At 49.8% G+C, this 24,517-nt stretch overlaps 8 protein-coding genes across 8 annotated transcripts; 3 read left to right on the forward strand and 5 right to left on the reverse strand.

The window, feature by feature from the left end:
- Positions 1–482: 482 nt before the first annotated feature.
- PFICI_13594 (uncharacterized protein) lies at positions 483–4,068 on the reverse strand (the record flags this gene model as incomplete). Its single annotated transcript, XM_007842175.1, has 6 exons — positions 483–757; positions 809–2,256; positions 2,308–2,595; positions 2,643–3,518; positions 3,581–3,854; positions 3,909–4,068. The coding sequence occupies 6 exons, from the start codon at positions 4,066–4,068 to the stop codon at positions 483–485; spliced, it is 3,321 nt and encodes a 1,106-aa protein (XP_007840366.1).
- Positions 4,069–5,861: 1,793 nt separating this feature from the next.
- PFICI_13595 (uncharacterized protein) lies at positions 5,862–8,867 on the reverse strand (the record flags this gene model as incomplete). Its single annotated transcript, XM_007842176.1, has 3 exons — positions 5,862–6,613; positions 6,722–8,388; positions 8,446–8,867. 3 exons carry the CDS (start codon positions 8,865–8,867, stop codon positions 5,862–5,864), a joined length of 2,841 nt encoding a protein of 946 aa, XP_007840367.1.
- Positions 8,868–11,128: 2,261 nt separating this feature from the next.
- On the forward strand, positions 11,129–12,412 carry PFICI_13596 (D-xylulose reductase A; the record flags this gene model as incomplete). The annotated part of the gene is made up of 2 exons (XM_007842177.1): positions 11,129–11,149; positions 11,357–12,412. 2 exons carry the CDS (start codon positions 11,129–11,131, stop codon positions 12,410–12,412), a joined length of 1,077 nt encoding a protein of 358 aa, XP_007840368.1.
- Positions 12,413–12,712: 300 nt separating this feature from the next.
- On the reverse strand, positions 12,713–15,310 carry PFICI_13597 (uncharacterized protein; the record flags this gene model as incomplete). The annotated part of the gene is made up of 2 exons (XM_007842178.1): positions 12,713–14,743; positions 14,798–15,310. 2 exons carry the CDS (start codon positions 15,308–15,310, stop codon positions 12,713–12,715), a joined length of 2,544 nt encoding a protein of 847 aa, XP_007840369.1.
- A 1,552-nt stretch (positions 15,311–16,862) lies between these two features.
- PFICI_13598 (uncharacterized protein) lies at positions 16,863–17,821 on the forward strand (the record flags this gene model as incomplete). Its single annotated transcript, XM_007842179.1, has 2 exons — positions 16,863–17,178; positions 17,253–17,821. The coding sequence occupies 2 exons, from the start codon at positions 16,863–16,865 to the stop codon at positions 17,819–17,821; spliced, it is 885 nt and encodes a 294-aa protein (XP_007840370.1).
- Positions 17,822–18,168: 347 nt separating this feature from the next.
- On the reverse strand, positions 18,169–19,441 carry PFICI_13599 (uncharacterized protein; the record flags this gene model as incomplete). Its single annotated transcript, XM_007842180.1, has 3 exons — positions 18,169–18,908; positions 18,975–19,220; positions 19,381–19,441. 3 exons carry the CDS (start codon positions 19,439–19,441, stop codon positions 18,169–18,171), a joined length of 1,047 nt encoding a protein of 348 aa, XP_007840371.1.
- A 775-nt stretch (positions 19,442–20,216) lies between these two features.
- PFICI_13600 (uncharacterized protein) lies at positions 20,217–21,257 on the reverse strand (the record flags this gene model as incomplete). The annotated part of the gene is made up of 3 exons (XM_007842181.1): positions 20,217–20,711; positions 20,794–21,049; positions 21,220–21,257. 3 exons carry the CDS (start codon positions 21,255–21,257, stop codon positions 20,217–20,219), a joined length of 789 nt encoding a protein of 262 aa, XP_007840372.1.
- A 739-nt stretch (positions 21,258–21,996) lies between these two features.
- On the forward strand, positions 21,997–23,186 carry PFICI_13601 (uncharacterized protein; the record flags this gene model as incomplete). The annotated part of the gene is made up of 3 exons (XM_007842182.1): positions 21,997–22,059; positions 22,130–22,206; positions 22,334–23,186. The coding sequence occupies 3 exons, from the start codon at positions 21,997–21,999 to the stop codon at positions 23,184–23,186; spliced, it is 993 nt and encodes a 330-aa protein (XP_007840373.1).
- Positions 23,187–24,517: the final 1,331 nt, after the last annotated feature.

The following is a 24,517-nucleotide window of genomic DNA, read 5'->3' on the forward strand; positions in this document are numbered from 1 at the left end:
AGATACGAATATTTCTAGAAAATTATAAAATCCATAGTAAGCCTCAAATTATGATATTTGCTGACCACTACAACAAGCTGTTCACCTACACTGCTATTCTTGTAGACCCAGATTGTATTCAGTGTCTCGCTACTGGAAAGTCTGGCACTTTGATAACTTACTACTTGCATAAAGACGTTGTACATCAGGTGTGAAGTAGTTTAGAAAGTGAGGTTCTGGGAGCTGAAATTTGAGTTACTCATGCCAAATGTTAGATCTACAATAGAACACGCTTGTGGAGGTCCACGTTCAGGGAAATGATCTGCCTGCTTCAGTACACAGTACGGCTTCGACAGCCTCGCAAATAAGTGGGAGATTCACAATAGTACAACACTGCGCGACATAACTCAATACAATCCGCACGGCGAACTAGAAGCTACATTCACCCCACATACTGGCTCCTTTGCTGCCTCTGAGCTCGTTGACAAAGATCTCTCGCGGTCTCATGTCGCTGTCACAAAGTGCCGCCAAAGCGTCGTGAAAGTCCACGCTACAATGAACACCATAACGACAGGTCGGGACAGGAGCTTCAAGGCCCATTTGACGAGACTTACAAAGTTCTCAGCGTCTTTCTGTAGTAGTCTTGCAATAGAGAGAAATGTAAAGGTACAGACGACGACGATGTCGAGGACGCGATCACGGAGGCCTTCTATACTGATGACCACGGTTGGCTTGAAGAGCCAGGTGAGTAATGTCTCGATCCGTTCCCCAAATCTCCCTACGCAAAGTGTCAGGCTGTTAATAAGAGAAATTAGATTTCTTTACTCACAAGAAGCCTTCCTGGGGCGATACGGTGGCGGTTCAAGATTCACTTTGGGCAAGCCGGGTTCTGGCACCTCCACGCCACGGCTGCGGAGTGCATCGCGAAGCATCTCCAGCATTGTTTCATCCGAATTGCAGGAAACGAGCCCTGTTCGCCCGGATTTCTTCATGCCCCCTATTGATTGACAATAAGGGTTAGAAGTCTTGTAGGCTCGTGGATGTTTGCCCTGAGCGTTCTGCTCAGCAAGCTGAAGTGCCGATAGACCGCAAGGGGCGCACTTCGTGATCTCCGCACCAGCACTTATAAGTACTTCAATCGCCGGTATCATTCCAGCGTACAAAGCGACCATCAGAGGCGTGTACCCTTTTGTCGCTGCCACGTGATCAAGTGGGCTGCTGTCCCGGGGGGCATACTCGAGGCCACACCCGAAGACAGATGACGCCGACAGCCGCCGTAGCACTTGGTGGAAAGCACGGGCGCGGCTTCCCACATCTTCTTGTCTCCAAAAGTTCGAATACTGCGTTGTGGCAAACATCCCATATTGAAGATAGAGTCTCAGACCTTCCGGAAAGCGACAGTGTTCTTGTTCATATCGGAAGATGAAGCAATCGACCATTATATCAATAGATCCCAGTGATTCGGTTGGGCCCTTTCGTATGAGTGGCTGCATAACATGGTCTCGATTCAGAATAAACCCATCTGCATCGCCAAGCAAGTGATCAGCATACTTCTGGGAAGGTTCCCATTGCCTGGGGAGAAATTTTAGGTTCAGTAGTCGATCCACGAACCCAGAATCTCGACTGATTCGGCGTTGCATCATAGGCTGACTCAACTGGCGCTTCAATTCCGATACCGGTATCCTCTCCAAATGCGAATCCAGGATGAAGTCAAAAATCTCAGGAACTCCTCCCTCGGCCGCGGACTTGAAAATAAGACCGATATCAATACCATTCTCTACCAAAAGCTGCACCAGTACAGCATTCCCGTAGTGAATGACGTATTGGGTGACAATAAATTTGGTATCTAAGGGCGCTTTTTGGATCTCACTGCATACTCTTTCGATGGTGAAGCCAGCACTTGTGCGATAGCCTGCGTTGCCAGTAATCAGTGTCCTGAGTTCCGGCTTGATGTGGATCATAAGAACCAGGAACCATCTATCATATACCAGCTCCTTGTCGACGGCATCCAGACCACCGATGTCGAACAAAGTCTCGCTCATCTCCTGAATGCAATTCCGAAAAGGTAAAAGATGGCCAAGGTAGCCCACCCACAACATTGTGGGCATATTTGAAAAACCATATGGTCTCCATTGTGGGCGCATTATCATTGTAGCACACGCAGCCGCGTTTCGAACCAACTTCATTGCCGAATACAGTTGAAAATAGTCTGAAGATGCATATTGAGGATGCATTTCCAAAATATGGCAGTATCTTTCCGTGATTGCCCATTGCACTCTGTCATATCGGTCAGCAAATGGTCTGCTGCATGACATTAACAGTACTAACGGTCGCCAGTCATCTCGGTCTGGTCGGCAGCCGATCTCGAGCAACATTTCCAACATTTCGTAGTATGCTGGGTAAAACCGAGCCAAGTTGTCAAAGTCTTCGCTGGTCTTAGTCAATCTAGTGTCGACCACATCGCGTTCGGCATCCCACCCGTCCTCCATGTTCAAATGGCGCGCCGCGGCATAACAGCGAGGCATATCGTAATATTGAATTCCGCACCTGGCGTTGTCGTAGTCGGCGCGCGTTTGCTCGCGCGTTTGCTCGCAGAGACGGTGATGCAAGGCAAAGCTAGAAGATCTTAGCATTGTAGACTAGAGGGAAGAGGCGCCGCTCACACTGATAATATACTACTTGTTTTTTGAAAAGCATGCCTCAAGGAATCGTGAGGCCCGAAGCGCCGCTCATCTAACAAACGCCTTAGCTTGCCGGGACTGGGTAGTTTTGTTCGCCACCACCAGGATTCACAGGTCTTTTTGTGCTTCGGGCACCCATTGATATCGATTTCACAGAAGAAATATCCGCAAAAGGGTTTACGAATCAGACCCAATGCTTCAAGGACCTCGTCATCCTCACAAAGCACACCCATTTTGCTCTCGATTTTGACAGATGGATCATTGATGCCCATGGTCAAATGGCATGTCCATTCGACGAATTTCAGCGAGAAGCACCTATAAGGCTCGAATCTGATCCGGAACATGACTCGCCATGGGCCACCATGATTCTGGCCTGTAGTATAGCGATCCATACGGTTGCGAGAAACGCGCAGTCGTCCAAAGGGTGTCCTGTAGACATTCGCGTGAAAAATCGACGGAAATAGCACTTCCTGATCGGCGCCGTTATGGCCATGATCCCGTATGTCGTGTAGAAGATGCCGAGAGTTTCTTTGCTGCTTTTGACTAATACGATCTTTATTTCTGACGGCAAGTTGCATTGTTTGGAAAGTCTGTTCCATATTCTTCTTCATCTCCAGTACGGATGAGTGACTTGATGACTGAATCAGCGTCCGCGTCTCTTGATTGTGTTCCTCAATAACAGCAGTCATATGTGCAACCCAGAACGACTGCATATTTGACAACTGTTGCAGTTGTCTCTCTCTCGCTTCGGAGGCTGCCTCGAGAGCGCTTGAAATCTGACTATGCATCGTCATGTCTTCTGCATGGAATTGGGTTGCGGCAGATCTGATGGATTGAAAAGACTCGTTGACGCGGACCCTAACGTACAAGTTTTATTAGTGAATCTGCTGTAGTTAAAATGTCAGGTAGCGAGACTATACCTGTTTACTCTTTCACTGAACTGTTCCAAGCGAAAAATTCGGTCTTGAAGCAACGATTTGTGCTTTTTGACATCCTCTTCGCTTAGAAACATCCGCACGGCTGTTTCCACTCTTTGCAGGCTCTTGCCCCGTGTTCGGGTCTTCGCCATCTTCTCCAGCCGCGTCCTATACCCTTTCAGCTCCTCGTAGGAATCTTTAATGCAAGAGTCCAGCAGAGCGTTCTCTTCGTCCGTAATGGAGCTGTTGCGAAGCGAATTATAGTCGTTTCTAAGCTCTATCACTGTGTTAGTCAAAACTTTCACGCTCGTTTACACTTGTCCGCAAATACCCAAGAGTCGGGATTCGTGCTCAGCGAGTCTTCTTTGCGCTGTGCTGAGATCAATTTGGCCGTCTCGGAGGACTGTAATGAAGTCGTTCAGGTGTTTCAGGCCTGTGAGAGCGCTGCCGGCCAGCCCGACTATGGCTCCGGCAGCGCCAACGGCTTCCATGGCCAATCAGTTGATCGCGACTTCTTGTCGGATGAGAGAAAGAATACAGGTTTACATTCGAGAACAACTACAGATTATGTGGGGGAGGGGTTTCGTTTTGACTAGCATGGCGAGGCTGTGGGTGTCCCAAGCCAGAGAACGCCTTGGGCTGCAACTGTGACACCGACATTCTTTTCGGGTAAACGATTGGCTACGGCAGGGTCATGTCCATGTATTTATTACGCCCAATGCTACACTCATACGTTTTGAGCGCCCGTGGCTCGTCATAATGGTAGGCGGAGACCACATCCCGCTGGTCAGGTGCATCAGCCAGAGTAGTAAGGTTGACTAGACTCGGTGAGGCACATCTGAGAAGACCTTCCAGACAGATGAAGGAAAAAGATAAAAAGAAGAAAATAAAATTAACAACCGCCCGGAGCCGTGTTGAAACGGTTTCATGTAAGGCGACAGCGAAAATTGAACCAGAACACACATAGCCGGTTGGCGGCGGGCGGGCGGAATGAGTTAGCTCGCAAATGCATCCCGCGTTGTTGTTCTCGCATCGATAAAGAGCCCACCACCCTTGGTCATTTCAGATGTGTCGATTCCCATGGGCAACACTGTCAGCGATGCGGGTTTTGCATTACAGTCCTATTTTAGATAGGAATTGTTGATTGAAAGTTTGACATACAAAAATAAGAGGGAAAGCAACTGAGATAGTTACACAATAGCTGAAGGGGCACCGAAAGGATTGTGGGTATACTTACCTACCTACTTAGGTAGGTAGCGACACTGTCGCTGTCATTGACCAGCTCCGCAACAATTTCATCGCTTTCACCGTCATCGTTGCTCTTCCCTTTTGTCATTTCCACAATACCAGCACAACTTTTTGGCCTCTCCAGTTTTTCCCATTTTCCGAGCTCCATCTTCGTCATCGAATGCGAATCTCAACACAGCCTCCTGGTCGCATCAGTCCGCCATGGTTATGAACCCGACGGGCACCTTGTCCGCAGTAATGAATCGCGCCACCTCCCCTGGGTCCAGCGCACCCTCTGGCACCATGAACCCGGCCGGCGCGCTTATGCTAGGTACGCTGCACAGGTTGGCCATGCACACATATTCTATACTCTGCCTGGTTTGATCCCCGTCACTAGTCGCGAACCGTAGCTCGGCCTCCTCGTGAATAGGCCACCCGGTACAGGCCGTGGTAGTAGTCAAGATGAGCATGCCAGAGTGCTGCGACCAGAGCCATACGAGATGTTGTATGAGCGCTCGTCGTGGCTTTTGCGGCAGTCGGTAGTCGCTGGCTGAGGTGGTCTAACCGAGGGCGAGAAAAGATCTTGTTGGCGGATGATATACCCCTATAAATAGGAAGCAAAGTGGTAGCGACGATTGGAACGATGATGACAAGTACAATTTGGCCGTAAGAAATAAGGGGAGTGCGTATTGGCAATCGCAACATCGCGCAGCTCAGAGTCTGTGACCTGCTTATGTCACTCTGTTATCAACGATGGTATGGGACATATGACCACAATACATGAGGGTATGAAAGTCCTGGGCCGCCAGTAAGTTATTGAAAACACTAAATGTTGAATCTAAGGAGAGATGCCACTCGGAGTTCGTGATTATTAGCACCTATAGTTTCACTCGCAAGTTGTACGAACACTAGAAAGGACAACGTCAACTATTACAAAGGACCCTGCAAACAAAAGTATGTCTTTCTTCACTTCTATCATGATTGCTCATTTACTCCGGCACTACTGTTTTCTGCTGAGAATTCTCTTTCAGTTGCCTAGAGAATAGATGAGGTGTATTTATCGCGGTTCCCAAGTGGCCTCTCGCATAACAATCCTTTCTAACCGCACCAGTTCCAAATGATCATCACTACTACACAAATACCTCACCCATCGTCTCCATCGATTGAACCGGTTCATCTCTGACTCCAAAGCCAAAGCCTGATCAAATCTAAGAATCTCACCAAGATCGAACGCCCTCGATTGGCGCTTGGATTCCGTAAATGGATATAGCCAGAACGTCATTTTCAGGCTCCAGTCTTTATCAATGATAAGTTGACTCATACGAATGAGATTCCGGATAATGTCCGGTGAGGGTTCATTTCTAGGAATTATGCGTTGAAACAAGGATATTGATACGATGACCCAGACGGGCCACTTTTCGATCAGGCCGGTCTTCCAATGTTTGACCGGATGCATGCCTTCTAGGTCGACATGTCGATCCAGTAATTCCCCCACTAAATCCGTTCCCGGAGGACCTTGCGTGGCCATAACAGCAGAGACAAGGAGATTCAGGTTGTTATCGGTACGAAGAACTTCCGGGTTCCGATCGACCCCATCCAGCACAAATTTCTCCAATCCAAAGTAAGCAGCAATGTGAACCAATGATTTTGAAATCAGATCATAGACAATAGTCTGGTATGTGCTCCAATTTATTGGCCTGAGGCCGACCCAGTAGGGTTCATAAACGCCTCGACAATTGATCGTTGCCTGTAGTTCCCAAAAAAGTGTTGTGCCATCTTTTAGCGCGTGGAGTCCCATTAAATAATGGCCTAATCGCTGACTGTAAATTTCTTTACGTTCTTTAGAACCGCGACAGATTTCAGCAAGGCATATCTTGAAGTATATATGATATGCATTGAAGTCAGGCCACGACTCACGTATTAAAGCTCGCTGAACCTTATTATCCCATAGATAATCACGGGCAGATCGGTGGAAGAATTCAACTGTCCAGTTTGAAAAATCTTCTCCCTGATAGGGACGAAACCCGCTCTCAATGTTATCATTGTGTTTGGTCTCCAGGAAGTCTCTGGTGAGGCCCTGGACCTGAGCTTTCACACGACTCAGCGTCCGGACAGCTTCATCTTTTGAGTAACATTCGAACATTGTTGCATTTGGAAAATCTGCATCCTGCAGGCCCTGCGATTGTCCATCGTCAAAGCCGGGAATCCAAGAAAACGAGAGGGCATCTATTGGCCAAGGACAGAGGTTTTCGAGGGCTAGTAGGAGGATTCTGAATGCCCTTTCCCTATCTATCTTGCTTCTCCCGATAGATTCCAGCGATTTGGCGTAAAGTTCTTCCAGTTGTACCGGGACTTCATCAACCCGTTTCCTCAGTACACGCAACGGATCCTCATTGCGAAGAGCATTGAGAAGCTGGCGAACTACGAGGAAAGTCCACAGGAAAACTCCTTGAGACTTCTTGGCAATTGCCCTTATCAACTCTTCGCGGTCTTGTTCTGGTAGATTCTTTCCTTTCCTATCTTGGCCCAACTTTTCTCGGCAATATGCATAGATGTCTGATTTGTTCAGCTGATGCAAATAGATAGTTGTATGTCCAGAAGATTGAAATATGTCTAGAAACTCCCGATACGGTCGGGAGCTGGCGCAGACTTTTACGTTTTCTGCCTTTGCCCAGCCACATATTTGTTCGGCGAGATTTTCGTGGTCTTGTTTGTCTCCGCTAAGCTCATCGAGGCCGTCGATGAAGAAGCAGAACTTGTAGCCTGAGAAATCTCTACTCTCAGTCAGCATCGCGAATGCCTCCTCGATTCGTCGCTGCCCGAATTCTTGAATTCCCTCCACCAGAGGGTCTGTCCAGGAGCGTGAGGCCTTCAAGCGTCGCCATTGCTGGGGGAAGATCTTCTCCATCAACTCTGGATGTTGACTCAATGCCCCAAACAAGATTGTTCGATGTAGCCCTTCAAGCGATCGCTGCAGGTCGTTTCCTGGCGCCCAGAAATAGAAATCGGCCAGGACCAAAGTTTGGGTTCCGGCCCATAGCTCCAATTTCTTTTTTGTAACATCATGTCCAGCAATGTATTTCATGAGCGCCGATTTTCCTGAGCCAGTATTTCCAGAAAGATGAAAGACGCCTGTTCCTGCCTCTAACCACGTCAGATACTTCTGGCTAGCATCGGTTCGCACATCTTGAAACTGGCGATCTGCAGAAGTAGCGTCTTTATCAATGGGGTCTGCTTGAGAAAAGATCCATTGCAGAGTACCAGCTTCTGGACTGACGATTGCAGAGTGGCGGGAAGGCATCTGTTGATAGGCAAGTTGGCGAAGAATTCTTTGCTGAATGGGCATGTCAATGATAGAAGATTGCAAGTATGCAATCATTCTCTTGAGGTCTTCCAGCGAGTCGATCAACGAGAAGGCCTCTCCATTTGGGTGGTTGGGTGGCGCCTGAGGGGTTGTTTCTTTCTCTAAAGCTTCGATAAGATCGTCGCGAAGAGAGGTGAGCTTTGTAGCCAGGCCCAAGTTTAGATCGCTGAAACTGTCCTGAATAGCGTGCATTTGAACATTCAAGCTAGCTTTGTCATCACTATGGTGAAATTAGCTTCCATAAAAGCGATAAAGAGGCAAATCTTGTTATATATACCGAAGGAGCAGGGCCAAATTGAGCATGAGCTGCTCTCTGTATCCTTGCAACTTGAAACTCAGCTCATCGATCTTCTCCTTCCCCGTCGTGATGGCCCACTGAGTCTTGAAACTTTTCCAGATCGTCCTTTTGTTTTGTGAGTTTTTCACTAGAGGTCGGAACAACTTTTGCAACTCTTGAGAGGTCGCAAGGCATTTCTCGCTCAGATTAGCTATGCTCTTTTCCGCACGACTTGATCCAGGAGCCCCGTTTCGGAGGTCATCTGTAATGGACTCGAGGTCTGATGTGATGGTCTCAATGTCCTGATCATCTTTGACTCGGCCATTGCGATACACCTCTATAGTCCCAGTGATGAGACTCCAAGAGAAGTCGATGAAGGTGATGATTGCACTGGCAATCCCTAGTGCCGATCCGGGATCCATCGTGGATGCAAGTGGCTTGAAGGAAAGATTACATGGAACGTCGAAAGCGGGGGGATATAACAGCCTTATCTGAGAGATCAATTAACTAGTAGGCCAAGGCAGGGTCGAAAGACACCGAGGCGCAGCCCGATACGTCGGGCTGAAATGCATGCAGGGCTGGAGAGGGGTCGCTGTGGCTGTGAGTAGAAGAAAAAGTCTGCCTCCCGGAGACGCACATTTTCCAGGATAATATCACAGACACTCTATGGTTCCCATAATGACAACAAAGATAATATGCCAGAAACGTGCTACAAGTCCATGAGAAGCAATCAAACGGCTGCATCCTATTTTTGGCGCATGCACTTGTCACACCTATCTCCCTTCTCTCAACGGGGTATGAGATCGTAACAGTTCATATTGACACCTCCTACGTGAACTAGGTATGCAGTGAAGGAAATTTGCTTGAATTTGAAGCAAAAAGTAAGGCGTCTCGATGTATGACGCGAAACGATCCTTTCTGTGGCTTTGGGGAATTTGAGCGGTCTTGCTAGGATGGTTCATCAGCGAATTGATTCTATTGGCTGCCGCAAGACATTCAAGGAGTTTGTTCAAGATGATAAACAAGTCTTTCGGTGTTCAAGGACAAATAGCTGAAACTGCTTGACCCTACAGTGACCGATACATATAAAAGACTTCCTTTCTCCTTTGCTGAACAAGAATCCCCTGGATATATGCGAGAGTCTTAATTTATGTTTCAACTAAGCGTAAATATTGTAAAAATCAATGAATGGTTTCCGTAACTTGTAAGAAACAACTGCAAACTGCACAATCTCAAGCTTCGAGAACTTTGAGATAGATCCGAGAATAATGAACAAAAGCTAGAAGAGGAAATACCCGGTATTATAGTAGGCCACTAATATCCAAAGCCTTTCTCAACAAAGTTGAGACTAACCAGTTGCATGATCGAGGTTCCAATGCAAGTGAAGTACAATGCACGGTATAGAAAGCAGACTAAAATATTGGCAACGCCCAGAAGCATAACGGATAAGAGTCGCTCCGCAATCATCACTACGGATGCCCAGAGGGCAAACTATTGAAAAACCAAGATTCGGATAAAATCACTCTATTTACAGCAGCAAAAATCCACCTCCCTTTGCCTTTCCCCCTTTTTTTTTTAGGATTTTTTAACAAAAAGAAAAATAGAAAAAAAAAATGGAAAGAAAAATGGAAAAAAAAATTAAAAAAAAAATTAAGAAAAAAAGGAAAAAAGGTAAAAAAAAAATTTTATATTATAATTTATTATAATATTTTTATTATAGCCACAAAAAACTGAGCGTATAAGGCTGAAATCGCGGTTTTTTAACAGTTTGCTCTCTGGTGCTCCGTAAATCAGTTGTATTTAGATTTCGGGGCGGCCAGCAACCCCAAGCCTTAGAGTCCTTTTCACCTCCTTTGCAATCAATTTGCTTGCGGAGGAAGCGCCGTTGGTTTTCAGCAAAGGAACCATTGTGCTATAGTAAACAAGGGCGGCGATATCGCCGAGATATCGTGTCAATGTCTTCGGTTGCGCCGCCGTCGACGCTAAGACAAGGGGCTTTCGGGGTGGTTTTGCAGTGGATAGGACATCACATGTTGCTATAATGATTGGAGCGGGTATAAGCAGCGGCTAAATTCGATAAACTGGGGGGGCCTCTGCCAAGAGAGTTCCAGAAGCTCCCCTTAGCTGCTTAGCTTCTGGAGCTCCCCTGGCTTTCCCCCAAAGCTGACCCCCAAAAAGCCCACCCTTCATGTCGTAATGATGTTAGCTCTAGTGGGGAGTTTCGTCGATAGCTCCTTAGAAGCCCCTCCAAAAAGCTGCCCCGCGTCGCGACAGTATCGTCATGCTGGTCGACGGCCTTCCTAATTGGCCTCTGCATGGCATCTGGGGCCGCGCGAGGTTGGAGGGAGAAAGGGAAAGAGGGGCCGCGGTCAGGTCTCTGACATTTGTCTGATGCGGTCGAATAACCAGACGAGAAAGTCAAACTCTGTACATGTTGAATGATCAAGTGATTACATACTCCGACAGCGGCAGGTAGCTAAAGAGCTTCTCCAGTCTTTCTTCCTCTCTCATAGCTCTTCAATATTCTTATATTCTATCTGACTGTTACCATACTTTACACCAACAATTCCACCTGCATATTCTACAAATCCGACCCCGAGTTCTGGATCGTGACTTTCTCGGTCCCTGCTGTCACTACCTGATCTGAGTCTTCACAGCAAAACATACGAGACATACCAGCACAATGGATCCCAGTACAGCCAGCGTAAGAGCGCCCCTCGGAAGCATAGTCGTTCAGCCACCATGTGGAAGAAATGTGCATACTGGGCCGTATAAACCAGAGCACCTTGACTTGACTTGAGTTTGGCAATTGAGATGCATGGAATTCAAAAGCTGTGCCCTCCATGAACCGAATTTGCAGAGAATACGTTACCCTCTTTGATTCAAGCTCTCTAACATTGCACAACTATAGAACAAATCCTTTATCCTCGAAAAGCCCAAGTCCGTTACCTACGCCGACCGGCCGGTGCCCAAGCTCAGCTCCCCTCATGATGTCCTCGTCGCCGTAAACTACACGGGCATCTGCGGCTCCGACGTGCACTACTGGCACCACGGCGCCATTGGGCACTTTGTCGTCAAGGACCCCATGGTGCTGGGCCACGAGAGCGCCGGCACCGTCGTGGCCGTCGGCGACTCCGTCACCACCCTGCAAAAGGGCGACCGCGTCGCCCTCGAGCCCGGATACCCCTGCCGCCGCTGCGAGCCCTGCCTCGCCGGCAAGTACAACCTCTGCCCCGAGATGCGCTTCGCCGCCACGCCGCCGCACGACGGCACCCTGACGGGCTTCTGGGCCGCCCCCGCCGACTTCTGCTACAAGCTGCCCGACCACGTGTCGACGCAGGAGGGCGCCCTGGTCGAGCCCCTCGCCGTCGCCGTCCACATTGTGCGCCAGGCCGCGGTGTCGCCGGGCCAGTCCGTCGTGGTCATGGGCGCGGGGCCCGTGGGCCTGCTGTGCGCCGCCGTGGCCAAGGCGTTTGGCGCCACAAAGGTCTGCAGCGTCGACATTGTCGACTCCAAGCTCGAGTTTGCAAAGTCCTTTAGCAGCACGCACACGTACGCGTCGCAGCGCATCTCGGCCGAGGAAAACGCCGAGAACATCAAGCGCGCCATTGGCCAGCCCGGCGGCGCCGACGTGGTCATTGACGCCAGCGGTGCCGAGCCCAGCATCCAGACGAGTCTGCACACGGTGCGCATGGGCGGTACCTATGTGCAGGGCGGAATGGGCAAGCCCGACATTACCTTTCCCATCATGGCCTTGTGTCTAAAGGAGGTGACGGCCAAGGGCTCGTTCCGCTATGGTAGTGGCGATTACCGCCTGGCCGTTGAGCTTCTCGCCAGCGGCAAGGTTGACGTCAAGAAGCTCATTAGTGACGTTGTGGCCTTTGAGCAGGCCGAGGAGGCCTTTAAAAAGGTTGCCGAGGGCAAGGTTATCAAGATTCTGATTGCTGGCCCCAATGAGAAGCAATAGTGGGATGAAACAGATGCAAGGGATTGTTTATTAAAGTTTAGGAGTATATGGAGCGTCGGTGTTGTTGAGAGTATGGGCGGTGTTGAAATCAAAACTTATGACGGCGTAACAGGCAATTCAGGTCAATGGAAATGAATTTCAATATGGAAAGGTATTTGCTTATGTGCACTAATTGTAAAGCATGTCAATGAAATGAGATGGACTTTTGACAGGCTATGGACTGCAGCGAAATGCGCGGTGATTTCATCATCACCAAATCAGAAACATCGAATGATCGCCTTTGTCATGGAAGAGAATGACCTAGATCATGCCTAGGTAACGAGTCGTAATCTTGCTCGACTTCTTGGCACCCGTGACAGCAATGCTCACAATCTCACCCGGCACAATATCAACCAAGTTGTCAGCAAACTTGACATCGTCATCCTCACACTCGAGCGCAACGCCCTTGACGGGGACTTCGGCACTAATGGCCACGGCTGTCGCATCCTCGTTCAGCTCCGCCTTGAGATGCTTTGGCTTTTGCAGGTGTAGGTACTTGAGAGGCTCTGGCCAGTTGACGTAGCGCGCAATCTGCTCACCGTCCCGGATCAGGTAGCTAGCCACAATGGTACGGCCCTCGTCGCCCTTTTTGGGTGCGGGAACATCCATGGCCACGACCTCGGTGCTCTGGTTCTTGGGGAGCAGCAGTTTGTCAGCCACCTTTTCCGAATACGTTTCCTCGCCCGTCTCCACGTCCCAGCCCTTGACCATGCAGTCGACCTCGAGGTCCTCGAGGGTCAGGTTGGATCCCCAGATCTCAATCTCGATCTTGGTGTCAATATGGACGCGCGTGTACTTGTCGCGGGGCGTCTTGTGCTCGCGCCGGGTCATGCCGACGCTGACGGGTGCCATCTCGCGCTTGACGGTAAAGTAGGCGTGCTTGGGCCGCAGGTAATAGTCCGCAATGGCCCAGCTCGTCACGGGCCAGCAGTCGTTGATTTGCCAGACGAGGGCGCCTGCACAGTATTCCCGCCCGGGCCCCTTCCACTGCCGCTTCCAGAGGCGGTACGCCGATGCCAGACACTCGGCCTGCATCAGCTGCGTGCAGTAGACAAACTGCTCTAGTGGGTCGGGAGCGTATCGCATGTTCTCGACCAGGTACAGGGCGATTCTGCGCTCGTGACCATCGGCCTTGTTGTGAAAGTCAATGGTCGAGGATTGCGGGTAGCGATCGGGGTCATCCTTGCCGAGTGGCAAAAAGGCATCAATGGTCTTGACTGATGGGAATGCCTCCATGCCAAACTCGGAAACGAAACGGCCAACAAGCTTGTCAAAGTTTTGATACTTTTCCTGCGTGCCATGCCACACGTTCCACTGATGAATGTCGCCAACGGTCGGGTCATGGGTATCAACACCGCCCCATGGACTTCCTGGGTGGTAGTATGTCGCCGGCACAAGCTCCTTGCATGCATCCGGCAAGATCTTTTCGTAAATGTATCGGGCGGGAAAGTCCGTCTTCAGCCAGCCTTCAGCATTGTGATCGTTTTGATCCCATGTCAAGTTCTCACTCTCCGCGTATTGGTAGTCCTCATTGTTGCCAGCCCAGATCACGATACTAGGGTGGTGTCTGAGCAGTTTAATATTCTCTTCAGCCTCTTTCTTGATCGACGCAAGGAGTTCTGGCCAAGCGGGATAGTTGCCGCACCCAAACATGAAGTCCTGCCAGACGAGGATGCCAAATTCGTCGCAGGCGTCGTAGAAGGCTTGCTCTTCGTAGATGCCTCCACCCCAGACCCGGATCATGAACTGGTTGCCATCAGCCACGAGCTTGACCCAGTCATAGTACTTTTCCCTGCTGATACGCGGGAGAAAGTTATCGGCTGGGATCCAATCGCTGCCGCCGCAGAATATGGGAATATTGTTGATTTCAAAGAAGAATGACGTGCCCGGCTGCTCCTTGAGAGGCCTTTGGACCAACCGAGCTCTCCTGAGTCCAATCTTCTTGCTGATGGCATCAATATCCTTGCCCTGATGCACCAAGGTTGCCTTGATTGTGTATAGGGGCTGTTTTCCATATCGTACGGGATACCACAGCTCTGGATCGTTGATCGTGAATGTAGCATCGGTACCTTCGACTTCCTGTCGAGCCAGCGACTCGTCATTCAGAGACACATCAAAGCGAATCTTGGCCGGTTTCCCCTCGACCGTCGTATTGACCTTGACCGTAGCAGTCTTGAGGGACTCATCCACGTCAATATCACACCAAAGATCTGAGATCCTGGACTCGTATAACTCGAGGTTGATTGGTCGCCATGGGCCACAAGTAAGAAGTGCCGGACCCCAGTCCCATCCCTGCGGGTATTAGCATGTTGTGTTGTGAAAGTCATATTTAATACGGGGACATACCCAATGGTACTGAGACTTTCGCACAGCAAGTCTGGAGTTGTCACCATTCCAGCAGCCCCATTTGTGGTCAGGGTACTTTTCAACCAGCTTCCAGCCCCGGAGATAGGCACTGTCAAATGTGATGACCAGCTCATTCTCTCCGTCCCTTTTCAGGACAGAAGTCACGTCGACGCGCTCTGGCAGAAACATGTTCTCAGACTCGAGAATAGTGTCGCCATTCAGCACCACCGAGGCAAACGTGTCGAGGCCATCAAATGCCAAGACGGCCTTTGCGGCGCTCCCAAAGTCGGAGGGGGTTGGAAAGGTCGTCCTATAGACCCAGGCTTCTTCTCCAATCCATTGGACGTCGAGCTCATTCTTGCCAATGAAAGGGTCTGGGATCTTTTTGTGGGAGAGAAGGTCTAGGTGGACGTTTGTCGGGAATTGGCCGACGGGAAGGTATGTGCTATCGTCATGGCTGGCCTGTTTGAATGTCCAGTTCTGGTCAATGGGAATGACAGTGCGGGGCTCCATAGTGAGTTATGGGCAGAGGGGGGAGGCTCCAGAATCCCGAACCGAATTGAGGCTGTGAATCAAGAAGAAGCTGTGAATTAAGCGTAAATTCGCTCGCCGTTCTCGACATTTATATATCAGCAATAAGCAGATAAGTCTGTTGCCAAAGTGGATACAAAGATAGAAACAGTAGGACGGGGTAGCGACCGCCGAAGTACGAAGTACAATCAGCTCTTCCCCGCCACTCCACGGACTGTTTGAGACACACTTGCAGCAGCAGAATGACGATAGACACGACAGAACTCTATACTCAATCTCGCATATACGATCTCGTTACTTACACCATATATACTCATCGATCAAGTCATGGTTCCTTTTTTTTCCCCTGCAGAAAACATTGATCCGGCCTCCTTGACCGATATGGCAATAAGACACTCGTCGATGGCACGGGAAGGGACTATCGACTTCAAGTCGTATCAAAAAATACAAGAATTATCCTATTCAACTGCTACTAGGTCGACACGAATATCATAAAGCAAATTCCAGTAGTTCTTGTCTGCCATTCGCAGAGCCGCCGCCCAGGTACATCGGCCAACACCCTATCATCGAATGATCAAACTAACCCGATGTAGGGGTGCGGGGGATGGGCTTCCGTTCTCAAGTTGGAATAGTCTCACTCTCCTTCTCCAAATCATATGGATGCCTTCCAAGTAGCAGCAGACAGGAACAATACATAGTCCGTTATGACAATGGTATTAACAGTTGATCTCTACATGACATACTTTTCCACGTGAAATAGAACTCACCATTTTTTCCTTGCTTCTTTACCATGTGTCTAAGGTCACATCAAATGCATCGAAAACAATGACTTTTGCTCGTTCAACCAAGTTTTCTTATAGACAGTAGAACAGTACTATGGTATAATGCTCAACGAAGGAGAACAGGCAATGGTTTTTTTTCCTCCAATGCTCAATGTTTTTGTCTTGCTTTCGGCCCTGATATCTAAGCCAGAAACCAAACGAATTCAGAAAGCGCAGCACCGTCACGATTAATGGGCCAAAACTTCCTCATTTCATCATCTCGGATCTTTCAAGACGGACAAGCCTCGAGATTAAACAAAAGGATTTGCCAGACGCTCTCATAGCGCACTATTATGTCTATTTATACTTGGCAGATTATATAAATGTGGGTGTAGTAAGTGTGCGGGGAATGGCAATCATTCTTTCCCCCATAGCTATCAGGGACCGAGGCATCTTTTATGCAGCCATCCCAGAATTTCGGCAGCTTACCCCACAAAGATATCTTGCCTCTTCTGGACTATAACCAGGTTTCTCACTGGTTCATCCCACGTGCGATGGTTTGGACAGTAACCGTTTGATGGGTCATCGGAGCTCTGAAGAATGTCGGTGCCTCGGTTTGAAAGTACTTATCAGAGTGAGTATTATAGCATTGGTCAATTTGTATAAACCGACTGCATCATGTCGATGAGTTTCATGGGTCACTGGCTCTCAGTTGTTTGAATTAGTTGTCTCAAATCATTTGGTATCTGCATCAAAGTAAAAAGACAAACATCATGACATGTCCCATGCGCTTCGACCGCGACCGCGAGGTCCAAGTCCCCTTTGAGAAGCCACACATTTTCGAAACCATTGCCGAGCCGCATGAGCTCAAGAACTACGTCGACGACGCCATCTACCTGACGGGCGGGCAGTTTGCCATTCTGTGCCAGTTTGCACACCCGGGCCTCGCCGAGGGCTCCTACAAGCACTCCAACTTTGCCTACCGCATCCTGAACCGCCTGCAGACGACGGCGCGCTTCTTGAATGCCGCCGTCTACGGCACGCAGCAGGAGAAGGAGGCCATTTTCAGTGTCATTCACAGTGCACATTGTAAGTGCCACAATCTCGGACTTGATTAAATGATCCCATGAAGAAGCTTACCAATAACGCCCACCTTAATGTAGCCGACGTCAAGGGAGAAACCTACTACGCCGACGACCCCGAACTCCACAAGTGGACAGCCGCCACCCTCTTTGTCTCGCTGGTCGTCGTCCACGAGGCCTTTTTCGGCAAGCTCTCGCGCGAGAAGCAAGAGGCCCTGTACAAGGAGAGCGCCGTGTACGGCACCTCGCTGCGGATGCCGCCCGAAATGTGGCCCGCCACCCTCGACGCCTTTTGGGAGTACTGGCACCACATGATTGCGACGCTCGAGGTGACGGACTGGGCCCGGAACCTTGCGGGCGACTTGCTGCACCCCAAGAAACTACCGCTCTGGCTGAAGCCGCAGGCGCCCGTGGCGCGCCTCTTGACTATCCACTGGATGCCAGAGAGACTCCAGAGAGAGTACGGCCTCACTGTTACGCCGCTCAACAAGGCAATGTATCACTTTGTCGTAGGTTACACAGCGCTGGTATACCCCCATCTCCCAAAAAGCCTCAAACAATTGCCGAGCAAAATGTACATGAAGGATATGAAGAAGGCTGTGAAGCGTATCGAAGAGACGGGGACTTGGTACAAGGCGGCTCAAGCTTGAAGATGGTAATCTGTCAAAGTCTACGTGTATGATTTCTAGTAATTCTGTTATAATCTACTGTCATTTCCTAATGCAATACAGCTTGACTAAGTCAACTCAAGAGACTTGTCAAGTCGTTTAATGGTAGTGAAAATCTCACGTGACAGATGAGGTAGTAAAGGGGCATTTGCAGTTCAATTCTTGTCTATCTAAACCGCTCCTTTGTATTACACAAACTGGCCAATCTTGCGAGGGGCGGGATCAATGCCTTAAAGGTACATTACAGGCTTCAAAAGCAAGACAAAAGGCACCTTTCAAGCTTTCCGTGGGATCGTCTTATCAATATCCTTTTGATCCCTGTCGTGATATCAGCCCCTGCGGCGCCGCTCGTCACGACCTCGAGGTGGGGATCGTGAGCGTCGGCGCTCATTGGCGACTCGGAGCGGAGATCGAGAGCGCGTACGCTCACCAACAGACTCGTTGGCGGCCCTGGCTCCCCAGGCAAAGCCTTCGAGAAAGGCACGGGAAGCGGTAGGGTCTGCCATGATCTCGCTTCTCATGCTGTCCTGACGGCCGAAGATGCGTCGGATCTTGGCCAGCAACAGGGCCGCTTCGAGTTCTTCCTCCTCTCGAAGCTGGTGAGATCTTTTCTCGTTTTCTCGTCGGCGGTCTTCTCGGTGGCGGTCTTCCTGGTGGCTTGAATCAGAGCTAAAGCCTCGGCTCGTGGTCGTCGAGCTTTCGATAGGGACATGGTCTTCTAGGTACAGGAGAGCCATCTTTGCGGCTTCTTGCTTCGCTTGTCTAGCATCGGTCCAAGTTCGCTTATCGATAATTCTCATACCCTTGATCTCGACCACGCATGAGAATCTTCCATCGTGGGTCATGAACTCTCGGAAGACAGGGTTGAACTTTCTGCGCTGACACTCGGCACTCAGCACGGCGCAGGGCGATGGAACTATGACTTCATGACGTCCTCTGGAACGCCCATCCTCCCCTTGAGCGCGCGGATGGTCCTCGCGCTTGGGGACGATGGATCCCAGAACCTGAGAGGCTGGTCGATGAGGAATGGCAGCGGTATTAATGACGCGAGACGTGCGATTCGAGCCAGCTGCTATGATTGAGCGTGAGTGAGTAAGTTCTGAGAATTGAGGGTTGTTTTGGGTCAATCACTTACTTTGGACAGGTCCAGCGGAGCGCTGTCCATGAATCTCAGCCCGTACAGGCTTGTTCATGGCATCAATCTTGGTCTGGGCTTGAGTTGCAATGCCCTGTAGCATCTGGCGGAAACGGGCTTGGCCAGTGTTATCCTGGCCTCCGGGTTCCATTCTGGTGGATGAAAGATCAGTGGTACTGGAGGCAGGGGGCTTGGCTGGTAGTCCAGCGACGGGCTGCTGTTGTTGCGCAGGACTCGAGTTTCCTCCTAAAGGCAGGTCGTCAGCTAATGTGGAAGGCAGAAGTTGTTGGACTGAAATGGATGAAAGCCCCTCAACTCATGCGCGAAGATGTAAGACAGCTCAGTTTCCTCTGCTCTGAGAAGATGCAATGACGGAGCTCCCTTTTCTTCTTTTCTTTTTGCTTACCTCCAGGGGAGCATTCTTGCTGCTCCTCCAATTCGCGGTCCAACATATCCATGACAGCCATGTTGTGAATTTGCCAATAATAATAATGGCAAGTCCGTGTTTTGATTTAGGAGCGATGGCCCATGAGATGACGACTGCGTACCTAGGCAGTTAAGTCCAATGATCCCTCTTGTTTGCGTGACGACAGTGCCTGTAAAACAAATACGTGCAGCGACCTACTCCTAGTTTCTTTTAGTGGATGCTTGTTGAGTTTTCAACAATGTAGTGAGCCTGTTGTCGCCAGTGAAGCAGCCAAAACACGACAAGACGACTGGTGCTCATGTCGTGGACAGGTAACCAATAAACAGGCAGTCTTTCAAACGCTGAAGTAACAAAAGTCTATTAAGCGGACCTTTTTGCAACAGCAAATGAACCGAGCTCCTGCATTAGTTTTATGCAACGTTACAGAAACTACGACCCGATCAATAAGAGAAACAATGATGGGAGCATGCGAATGAGAAGTATGGAGGAGAAAGGGAAAGCAGTAGCAACCAGCCAAGGGCAGGCAACCATTCACTGGCCGGTACTCTCCAAGACAGGTCGACTGTAACATGGCCTATACTTCTATATCTCGGCGTTGATTACTGGCTTCAGATTAGTAATATATTGGCAGCAAAACACCCAGAATCAATTGCAGTAGGCACAATCCATGGTTCGCTTGGAGTTAGTTTGATATGACTAAATAGACTATTGTTGCCGGATAGATCAGGTAAATGAAATAAATTTGGAGGGTAAAAATGATAAATTACGTGCATTATATCAACTCTACATTACAAATCACCAGTTGAATAAGAATTTTACATTTTGCTTGGCATTCTCATACCACCATCGAGCCTCAGTACCGTTCCGTTCAACATGACATTCTCAATCGCGTGCTTCGCTAGTCCGGCGAATTCTTCCGGCTGCCCTTCCCTCCTTGGAAACTCCATGGATTTCTCTAGACTGGCACGGACCTTGTCAGACATCATGCTGGTCATCCTGCTGGCAAACAAACTTGGTGCAATCGTAACGACTCTGATGCCGTACCGGGCCAAATCTCGGGTCATGGGTAGAGTCATTGCCGTGACAGCTCCCTTGGAGGCCGAGTAAGAGACTTGTCCCTTTTGCCCGTCGAAGGCGGCAGAAGACGCCACCATGATGACGATACCGCGCTCGCCGTCGGGCACAGATGGCTGCGTCTTGGCAATGTGTACGATGGCTTGCCGTACCAGATCAATAGTGCCACGGAGGTTGACATTCATGACAAAGTCAAAGTCATCCAGACTCAAAGCGTCTCCATTCCGGTCAAGCATCTGCAAACTTGTTAGAAGGACTGTCTCATGAACGACAATATCACTGCATCCCCGATGCTTGAGTTGATAACAAGTTACGTACAGTAGCTGGAGTGCTGACCCCGGCAGCCGGAATGACACCACCCAAGGGCTTGCCCGTCTCCTTGATCCAGGCAACGGTGCCATCAACAGCAGCCTTGATGCTGTCCGTTTCCAAGACGTTGCAAACGAAGAATTTGGTCTGCGGGCCCAGCTTCGAGACAATGGCCGCGCCGTTCTCATCGTTCATGTCGAGAACTGCAACATAGCCACCGGCTGCAACCAAGGTCTCTACACATGCTTGGCCGAGACCAGAGGCACTATACGATCGTCAGTGATTGTTGACAAGGAATCCCATCATAAGCCAGCCAGTGTTTGAAGTCGTATAACGTGGCTATGGTCTCAGCGGGACAAAGAGTGGATTTGCCAGCATGTGAACGTAAATGGTGGATCGCGGTTTTATGCCGAGTCCAGGATTGGGAAGATTTACCCGCCAGAGATGATGAATGTTCTCCCTTCTATTTTCATCTTGACCAAAGTATCAGTTGACAATTCATCAAAGTACTCAAAATAGAATATGATGCATCGGTGAATCAAAGGGACATATTCTTGTCAAAAACAGGCAATCTTATGACCTCTTGTAGACAATGCTAGGCCGGTAATTCCCCCAGTTCGGCGCCGGTAAGCACGAGCCAGAACCCACCCGCTGCCTCGGCCCCCCATTACGACACAAATCAGTGTGCACTGAACGGCTGACGGGAACAAGGACGTCCAAAGTCCACTAAACTCATAGCGGGTTTTGTGTTAGGTAAACCTGCTAACCATGGCTGCAAGTCTGGATGCTCCTAACACTTGACGGGCCGTCCAATCCCAGCAGTGATCCATTGCTGTTGTGTCGTCACAATCTCACTGCTGATAAGGATTCCCCAGCCTTAGGAGCTGCCGCTTGAAACAACATGAGATTCGGCATCTCGTCGCAGCAAGGATTATTACTTGTTGGAAATCCGCACGTCTCCTGAAGCCGCATCGCGCACAAAAAAGCAACGACCATTTCTTTGATGATAAACACATTTCTCGTCGCCAAGCTACTTGTTCGCATGAGCTCTGCCTCTTCTTCTCGTGCTCTACATTCGACAACAACGGCCGCAACACTAAACACCACACCGCTCGCACCGAAACACATGCGACCCACTTCACCGTGAACGTCCGATCTTGCGGGACAGCAAGACATTCAACATCGGAGACACGACGACATAATATACACATCATGACGAGGCCACGGGGCTTATCCGCCGCGAGCGAGGAGAGCACCGGCACGGCTGGCGAACAAGTAGGCATCACTCGAGGCAGTAGCGGGCGGAGCGCCGGAACACAGGAAAGATACCGAATGCTGACGATAGTCTTGTGAGCAGGAGCTTGGAAGCATGTATGATTACCTCGCCAAGATCGTATTGCTCGGACCCAGCGGAACGGGAAAGTGAGTCTATCATGTTCTCCCAAGACTGTTCCTTATGGCGCCCGCCATCCTTCCACCAGTCTTGCAACTCCACAACTTGCATTTTGTAACGGCCTCTTTAACTGACATCGGTCGTCTCCGTTTCTAGATCCTGTCTCCTCCACCGTTTCGTCAAGTCCGAGTGGCGCATTCTCTCGTCGCAAACCATAGGAGTCGAGTTCGCCAGCAAGATCATCAAGGTCGGCACGGGTGCAAGGCGGAAGCGCATCAAGCTTCAACTCTGGGACACGGCCGGCACGGAGCGCTTTCGGTCCGTCTCGCGATCCTACTACCGCGGCGCCGCCGGCGCCGTCCTGGTCTACGATCTTACCAACCACAGCACGTTCCGGGCGCTGCAGCCGTTCCTCAATGACGCCAACGCCCTCGCGAGCCCCAACCTCAGCACTATTCTCGTCGGCAACAAGCTCGACCTCAGCGGCGACGAAGACAGTCTGATTGACTTTGGGCCCCCGCCCACGCCCGGTGGTAGCATGAGCAGCGCAACAGGTCCGTACGGCACGAGTTTCCAGAGCACGGCGACGAATCCAGGACTCGGTGCAATGCAACGAGCGACGGAGGCGCCCGAGGGTCGTGAGGTCAGCAGTGCAGATGCGACTCGCTGGGCGAGTCGTGTCAACGTACCAGTGGCCATGGAGGTGTCGGCGTTTACCGGAGAGGGTGTCGACGAGGTGTTTGCAAGACTGGCGAGGACGATCCTCACCAAAATTGAGCTGGGAGAGATAGATCCGGACGACCCGATGAGCGGTATCCAGTACGGCGACGGCGGCATGTGGACAGCGGGCGCCAGCGACGGCGGCAGTATCAAGAGCGGTCTCACTGTTGACGATACAGACTATGGAGGCGTCAGAAGGAGAAAGAAGGGTAAGGGCAGGGGCACCGTGGCATTAAGAGAGTGGGAAGAGGTCTTCTCGCTGGGCGGTCGGAGGCGCGGTTGCTGTTAAGGGTATGGCGAGGCGGGCCTTTTCTTTCTTTCTTTTTTGCACCCTCTTTTCGAACTTGTTTCCCAAGACGCCACAGGCCTGGATGGCTTGTGACAAACTCACGATGAGTGTACTGGACGACTATATGATGATACCTACCTTTGTGTTTATGTCGAATAGCGACAATGCCTAGACTGCAATGATTCAAGAATGACTCTCTGTTAGAGGGAGCCTGATAGACTAATAGGGGTCTCTGCCCTGTTGAAACAAATAACGATACTACAACGATTCCATGATACCTGGTCCTTCGCCTTTTTTTTCGGCCGTTTAAATTACAAGAGTAAAGAGAAAGAATGTAGCGTCACGACGCGTTTTACCCATCATTGCAACGAAAGAATGGTCTTCCCCTGCTCTGGCTGAGAACAAGTCTTTGAAATGAGTAACAGCTTGTCCTACAGCCAGGATGTCCCCAAGTATGTATCAAGAAATATCTCGACTCACCTTCATCTCCTCCCATCGATGAGACTGACTTTACTGCTCTCTTGAGTTTGGAATACGCCAGGGTTTGATTGGACTCTGTCATCGTGCCATGCGCATTGCTGACAAGTTCTTGATCTGCTTTGAGAGGAATATCTTCAAGGACAACATGCAAATGGTCAGAATAGCTTAGCGGTGAGAGCATCGGATTAGTACAGGGGTTCCTGGGTAGAGTCGTCTAATCTAACGGTCGCGAGGTCGATTCGCGTCTCAGTGTTTGTTTGCTTATTTTTCTTTTTCCGTCTCTCTTTCAAAGAATGAAACCCCATCCTGCGCTGTCCTTGCTCTAGAAGCAAGCAAGAATGACACGTACATGAGAGATGACAGTTGGGCGCGAGAACCTCAATAGTTTCGCGTAACAGAGCGTCTTGGCATCCAGACTATCTTGAGATGTTGCATATCTGGTGATTACCTTTCCAGGACGTATCAAACAAAGATCTACGCCACTGTCATGAGATATGTGAAAATATATTGCCGTGATGAAATAATTCATATCTGCGTATCGTCGTGTTGACCCGTTTCTGTCTTGTCCTTGGCAAGTAACTCAGTACTACACATGATTTCTTCCATTTTTGGCGTTCGAATGATCTTCGATTGATCCAATTGACTTTGACCGTCATTTCATTCACTTTCCCACTGGCCTTTTATTTGGGAAGCTAAGTGTCAGATGGTGGATTATGGTTCCTATATACTGGGGTGTGCTTGAGCACACGGATTAACCCTATGGTGTTTAGATAGATATACGGGATCTTCCGGGGATTAGCCGGGGCCACCTAAATAAGCGTATATTTTATTAAAATTAAAAGGCGCAAAAT

The sequence above is a fragment of the Pestalotiopsis fici genome (assembly GCF_000516985.1).
Source record: "Pestalotiopsis fici W106-1 unplaced genomic scaffold PFICI_Scf_11, whole genome shotgun sequence".
Classification (NCBI taxonomy): domain Eukaryota; kingdom Fungi; phylum Ascomycota; class Sordariomycetes; order Amphisphaeriales; family Sporocadaceae; genus Pestalotiopsis; species Pestalotiopsis fici.